Source organism: Panthera leo, chromosome C1, assembly GCF_018350215.1.
Source record: "Panthera leo isolate Ple1 chromosome C1, P.leo_Ple1_pat1.1, whole genome shotgun sequence".
Lineage (NCBI taxonomy): Eukaryota > Metazoa > Chordata > Mammalia > Carnivora > Felidae > Panthera > Panthera leo.
Window position 1 is genome coordinate 205,462,118 of NC_056686.1, and position 6,774 is coordinate 205,468,891.

The window sequence follows — 6,774 nt, forward strand, 5'->3', positions numbered from 1 at the left end:
AAAGGCCAAATCTACCTTGGCCAAGGTAGCCGTGCAGCTTTTCACGTATCAATGTAGCCGTGAGGATGTCTTTATTGGTATGACCAAATGTCCAGTGTACAGATGATCTTGGTGTTGGAATGGTCAGGGCTTCGACCTTGGAGCCAGCTGGGGACTTACGGGTGAACACAGCCTAAAGCATAAGGTGAGTAGACCGGTGGGGAAGATAGGAGCACGTGCTCATTCTCCCGCTCTTTGCACAGGTGTCCTCATAGACTTAGGGCCGGGCACGAAGCTGGGTGAGTTCGTGTAGCAGCTGTGAAAGTCCCAGTGCTTGGGCTCTACACATTCCAGATGTTGCCACGCTTGCCTTGAGCTCCGGTTTAACAGCAGCAGAACCACGAGAAATGTCTTCTCTAGGGTCGATTCCCCAAGATAGCCTGGCTGCGATTCATAGGCCGCAGACAACTGGGAACGCAGCATCCCTCCCAGTTGACTTTAACTTGGACTAATAGCCTCTCAGAATAAGCATCCCGGGGAGCGGATGGACTGACATCAAAGTCTTCAATGTCTTTTCCAAGTTTGATCACAGCGGCCATTTTAACACAAGGTCTGCATAGGTTTTAAAAGCTTGAACTGAGCTCAGCGGGTCACCGGCAGCATTCCTGCCCCTCCCCCGACCCCCCAGAGACAGCAAAGAGATGTGTGGATGGCTTCTGTGTGACGCCACCAAGGAGGAGCTGAGTGCCGTTGAACGGGGGCAACACCTACCCACGGTGCCAACACCTACCCACGGTGCCCTGCACCATAACCCGTGTTCACCTTACGCACGCTATTGAAGAGAAGCTGGAGGATTCCCTGTTTATTATAAAAAATAGATTTTTTTATTATGAAAACTAAATCTATGAGCTGGCTGCAGAAGACAGGTAGAACGTCTCCATGTTTTCAAAAGGCTATCTGGCACCAGGCAGCCTTAAATCTTAGAATGATTAAGCTGACAGCGATTCAAAAGCTCACGCAGTGCACAGAATTCTGCATGGTGAAGCCCTCACCTCCAACAGTTTTACAGACCAGGAATCTGAAGTGCAGAAAGGTTTGGGAAGGATTTATGGAGTTTGCGTCGTTAGGAAGAACAGAAACGTAAGTCCCAGTTTCTTGACAGTCAATCCTGCACTTGATTCCAACTGTCCTTTATCCAGATGATGGTGTCTGACTGTCTCTGGAAACCTGTGGAAGGCATCACGGTTTTTCCCCAAGAGGGAGTTAACTAATTTCCAATGAGCGCAGACTTTGGGGTAACCGTTCCCAGTGGGCACATTCTCCCCCCGCCCCTCCCCTTTCACTATATTCAGGGCCACCTGGAAACTCTGGCTCTGGGCTGGGGGATGAGAAGCCATCCCTGCTTCCCCGTCTCTCTCTTTCTTTGCACAGCTGTGCAGTTCAGCGCTCTGAGTGCACTGTTCATTCTGCCACGACCAACCTCTGTTGTAAATCTTCCTCCCCGAACACGTGACGATGCACTTCTTGACTATATATCCCGGGAGCAGAGTGTCAGAGCGCTGAGCTGAGCCCCGCGCAGAGGAAGCACGCTCTTGGGCTTGGCCACTTAGCAACTCCGGACTTTGGAAGAAATTTGCCAGCCTTCGGTAAGTTAGCAATGCAACTTTGTTTCAGAAACATTTGAAACAAGGATGTTTCTGGCAACCAGCAGATGAAGTTTTCCTTTCCTCTCTTTGTTGTAAGGAAACTTGGGTTTGAATTAAAAATAGGTTTGGGTCTGAGAAGGAAAATGTAAGCTAGCTTTTTTCTCTTTCTTTTTCTTTCTTTCTTTCTTTCTTTCTTTCTTTCTTTCTTTCTTTCTTTCTTTCTTTCTTCTTTCTCTCAGTTTGACAAAGCTTCCCAGTGATTCAAATGTTATTTATTTTCCTCTATGCCCCCTCGTCTTATACTTTTTCCTTTTGCTTTTCAAAAAAAAAAAAAAAAAGGGAATGCTTTTGACACGCTCACTTTAGGAAATGCAATTATGAGGACATGTATACACTACAAAAAGAAAACCCCTGGTCACGTTTCTCCCTATCTTCCCCCTCCACTCTGACCTTTCATTGCTAACGTCTGCCAACTAGTTTGTGGGACCTCTTACCGCCACTGCCCGGTGCAGTTACAGGCTTTTATGACGTTGCGATCCCACAAACCTTATGCTCACCCCCCCTCCCTGCACCGTGGACCCGTGGGAGAGTTCTAACCTGCAGGTTTCTCCCCAGACCCTGGTTGAGTGGTGCTTCAATACTGAGATGGAGCCTCTGAACAGCACGCACCCCAGCACCGCAGCCCCCAGCGGCCACCTTGTGTCCCACGTGCCGGGCAGCGGGAGCAGCAACGGCAACGAGTACTTCTACATTCTGGTCGTCATGTCCTTCTACGGCATCTTCTTGATCGGAATCATGCTGGGCTATATGAAATCTAAGAGGCGGGAGAAGAAGTCCAGCCTGCTGCTGCTGTACAAGGATGAGGAGAGGCTCTGGGGGGAGGCCATGAAGCCACTGCCCATGGTGTCGGGCCTGAGGTCCGTGCAGGTGCCCATGATGCTAAACATGCTGCAGGAGAGTGTGGCGCCCGCCCTGTCTTGTACCCTCTGCTCCATGGAAGGCGACAGCGTGAGCTCCGAGTCCTCCACACCGGATGTGCACCTCACCATCCAGGAGGAGGGGGCGGACGATGAGCTGGGGGAGACCTCGGAGACGCTCCTCAACGAAAGCAGCGAAGGCTCCTCGGAGAACATCCATCAGAATTCCTAGCACCCCCGGGGCCCCCCATCAGCCAGCACTCTCAGAGAGGGGACGGACACTTTCCGTGTCTGGTTTCACTTTTGCAGTGCATGCCGCTGCCACTTTAAAGAGACCTTGGGCAAGCCCCTGAATGGGGGGCCAAGGCTCAGCCTGAGGGAGCAGCCAGTTGTCCACGCCGCCGCCGGGCCTGCGGTGTAGACCTGCCACGGAAAAGCCCTGAAGACGTGCAGTGTGTACGCTGACTTTGGGGCCTGGGGGCTGGGGTTCCGGTTCAAATTCAGCAGGTGGCCGTGCTTGCCCTTGTTTCCCCGCTGGATGCCCTGGGCAACTAACTCCTACGGCGTCTGCCCCCCTCCCAGGGCTGCCCAACGCCCAGGACACGCTGAGGGACTAGTTTTGATCTGCTAATTTGCCTAGAGCTTTGTTCTAGATCTGATTGGCTGTAAGTACCTCTCCTGTGTCCCTGTAGTGGGGTACAGCACTTATTTTGGAGGTCTTTTAGGTTAGAGGGGGGATGTCTGAAGGAAGACTTTTGTTTGATAGCAGAAAGCTGGAGAGCGAAACCTGGCTCATTTGCATACTGTCAGAAAAAAGAAAAAGCAACCTTTAAGCCTGATAACCTTGGCTGGGATTATAAAATGTAATCTGCTACTTTGACCCTTTGTCTAACCTATGACCTTGAACTCTGACCTCAGACCATCCGGCCTCGCATGCTGGTGGGACATTTTCTTGGTTGCAAAGGCTTCCCCAGAATCTAACCTGCACTCTGAATAGCCATGCAGGGGACTCTTCTGGATCTTTCCAGAAGGGGTGATGGTGGGGTTGAACGAGGCCAAGCCGTTAGCTCTGCTGCTGCTTTTTTCCCAGCCTCGTTTTCGGAGCTGGGAGTCGACGTAACGTGGGCCTCGAAGGGCATAGTCAGGCGGAGGTCGCACAAAGCAGGGGTCCGGGTTCTGTTTTCTGATCCCGAGCCCGGACGCTGATCTGCTGTGTGGTCCTGGGCTTGTCATCAAGAGGCTCACTGCCTTCATGAGGCTCCTGAATTGAGATCCCCAGGGGGCCGGGAGGATGTCTTTGGATGTTAAGACTCTGTGGTAAATCCTGTATGGCCTGGTGTGAGGAAGCTTGGACAAAATATTTCCCACTCGGCCAGTCAGCCTGAGAATGGATCTGTTATTTAAAGGAGCAGTTGGAGACCCAGAACGCACGTAACTGGGAAATCCAGGGCGCATCACCCCCCCTGTTCAGGCTGTCGTTTTTCCCAGGAGTGAACCAGGGAGGCACATACCACATTCTACTCTGCAAAGTTCTCTGGGTAGCAGAATGTTAATACTTCAGCCGAGAGACGAGAAATCTAAAAGCAAACGCTCAGGAATGCTTGCTAATGTCTCCGTGTGTTCCTGCGGTCAGTAGCTTTGTAGCAGAGCCGTTCGGCCCTTGAAGGCAAGCAGGAAGAGAAACACACCAAAAGGTCAAATTTAATTCTAGTAAAACCAAAAAAAAAGAAAAAAAGAAAAAGATTTTTTTTTTTTTTTTAAAGACATACTCTCCCTTGATTGGAGATAGCAATAACCACTGTTCCCATGGAAGGGTTAACAGTGGAGAAACTGGTTTATCAGTTTGCCTTAACACAGTGCTAGAGGAAATTTATGTTTGGGGGGGGGGGGGGCGGGAAGGGCCCGCCGTTCACTTTAAAATTGCGAGTGTGGATTTACTCCAAGGGGGCTGTTTAAGGTGAAAGAAGCCAAGTTAAGTTTGGCTCCTTGCCTGGAATCACTTGAATTCTGAAACTTCACTGCGACGGACTTGTGCATGGTCACATTTTCCATTGCTTAATCCTGAAGTTTGGTGCAAGTCTATCTGCGCCTATTAAAAAAGTGATGTATATACTTCCTTCTTATTCTATTAAGTTGTATAAAATTGTCTTCTGTATTTAACAGTTTGTAATTTTCACACTATTTTTTAATTTAAATAAAACACATTTTCCCTGCGAAATTATGGGTTCTGTCTTGGATTCTTCACTATAATTCCTAGTTTCAGGACCTGCCAGCCATTTCCCAAGCCGTCTCTGGATCCGGATCATCTTCAGAATCAGACTCACACGAAGTTGTATCTTATTTCTGCCTGAATCATGGAGTGAGCGGGGCTGGGCTTCCCCATCCTTTGATATGCTTTGCAATGAATAAAACAAAACAAAACAAAAGTGTAGATGGGTGCTGCATCCACCTCTCATTTTAAATTTGGGGGCTGTGGGACCCTTGAATTTGAACACGCCTGTGACATGGCAATTGCTGTAAAGATGTTACTCCAAATTTGGTCGCCGGAAAACATTGGATTTGCATGTTGGCTACTCAAATATTATCCACAAGTGGCCACGGCAGCACAGACGAAGGGGCAGTGAGTTGCAGCACACGCGGCAACATAGGCTTAGGGGCAAAGCGAAGCGCCCACGCGGTGGGTCGGCCTTGGCGCTCCTTCCGGTCCCAGGCACTTGACTGTCTAGCTCCTCCCACTTGGTGTTGATTTCGCTCCAGCGCACGGGCCGAGGCCCGGCCAGCGGCCAGGATGCTGCGATCTCTCCTTTATGATGCTGTTTCCACAGTCGGAAGTCCTAAAGAAAAATGACCAAAACCGGTGACCCATTTTGAGACAAGCAGATGGTAGAGAGGGGCCTTACTTTTATGTTTCTCTGTTTCCTGTGAGTTTAGCTTTTCTGTTTCAAGTAAATGTTTCCATTAGGTTCACAAATAACTGTCTCCCTAAAGTATTTATCTGGCAAAAGGACAGCCTGGATTCTTCCCAAAGCGCATCAAGGATCTCAAGTCACCAGTTGGTATTTTGACAACATAACATGAGAACATTATCTGAAAAGAAAGCCTTTTAATTAATCCTGGCTTCATGTCATTCTTGGTGAAGAAAGAGTTAAGATTTTTTTTTCCTTTTTAACCAGGGGCGGAAGAAGAGGGAATTCTAAACTCTAATTGTCCTAAAAATATGAAGAGTACACTATGTCGTTTTAATGGAATATTTGTTTTCTTTAAAAAAAAAAAAAAAGAAGAAGAACTTCTAAGCAAAACCTAAGGCCCAAGGGGTTTAGTCTGTGTGGATTTACTCATGCATGTGAAAAACTGAGAAGAGAATTTGGCCCTATGCACCTAGGATATTAGAAACATATTTTAAAGCACTGAAATGTTAGGGATGAGTTCTAACTCCATGCTGTTCTAATTACACCTTTGTACGTCAAAGTCAGGCAGGGATGCTGCAGAGAAAAAGTTTTCTTTCACGGACAGAATCATGGGATCAAAACTACCGGGAAAGGCTGAAATCGGGCCAGGGAAAGAGTGCTCTTGGCTTGTGATTCTGGTTGGAAAGTAGACCCCATCGTACATTTGAGATCCACAACTGGAGCGTTTTGTGTTCAGGCAGGCACTTCCGGGGTTCAGCTGAGGAAGAGTCAGTTACCATCCTGTAAAACGTCACTCTGATCATAGACGCTGTGGAACAGACAGAACAGTGAGCTTACAACGCAGTTGCCCCACATCTAGGCATCCTGTTGGAGAAAATCACCGGGAGTGTCATGGCTTTATGGGACAGGAGGCAGAGTCTAGGGCTGGAGGGAGATAGGTCAGCTCGTTGACCAGGCTGGCCGCTCAGCCAGGGGCTGGACCGCAGGCAGGCGGGGTGTGAATGGGGCTACAGTAGAGGCTCAGTCTTGTTATGTCTGGCTTTCTAGCCTAACTCCGTGGCTCTGTTGCTCCGCGGCTGTGCGGAAAGCACCCCACCTCTCTGACCTGCCGTCCCTCTCTTCCACCACGAGGAGGACATACTGCCCTTTCCCTTTGGGGGCGCGGGGGGTGTGTGTGAAAAATACCAAGTGCTGTATGAAACTGAAGGAAAAGCCACTCCCGGCTTCTACTTTTTAAATTGTGTCCTGGATGCACATCTGCAGATAAAGTCACTGAACTGTCTCTTTTGTGCACGGTTTCCTCAGGAGACTGCAATGGTCAGG

The 6,774-nt window shown here is 49.1% G+C and overlaps 1 protein-coding gene across 1 annotated transcript; it reads left to right on the plus strand.

Annotated features, from left to right (window-relative positions):
• Nucleotides 1-1,546: 1,546 nt before the first annotated feature.
• On the plus strand, nucleotides 1,547-4,301 carry KCNE4 (potassium voltage-gated channel subfamily E regulatory subunit 4). The gene is made up of 2 exons (XM_042953314.1): nucleotides 1,547-1,625; nucleotides 2,241-4,301. Exon 2 carries the CDS (start codon nucleotides 2,271-2,273, stop codon nucleotides 2,772-2,774), a length of 504 nt encoding a protein of 167 aa, XP_042809248.1. The 5' UTR covers nucleotides 1,547-1,625; nucleotides 2,241-2,270; the 3' UTR covers nucleotides 2,775-4,301.
• Nucleotides 4,302-6,774: the final 2,473 nt, after the last annotated feature.

Excerpts from the sequence above, each read along its gene's own strand:
- KCNE4 (XM_042953314.1), top strand. The coding sequence starts at position 2,271 with ATGGAGCCTCTGAACAGCACGCACCCCAGCACCGCAGCCCCCAGCGGC.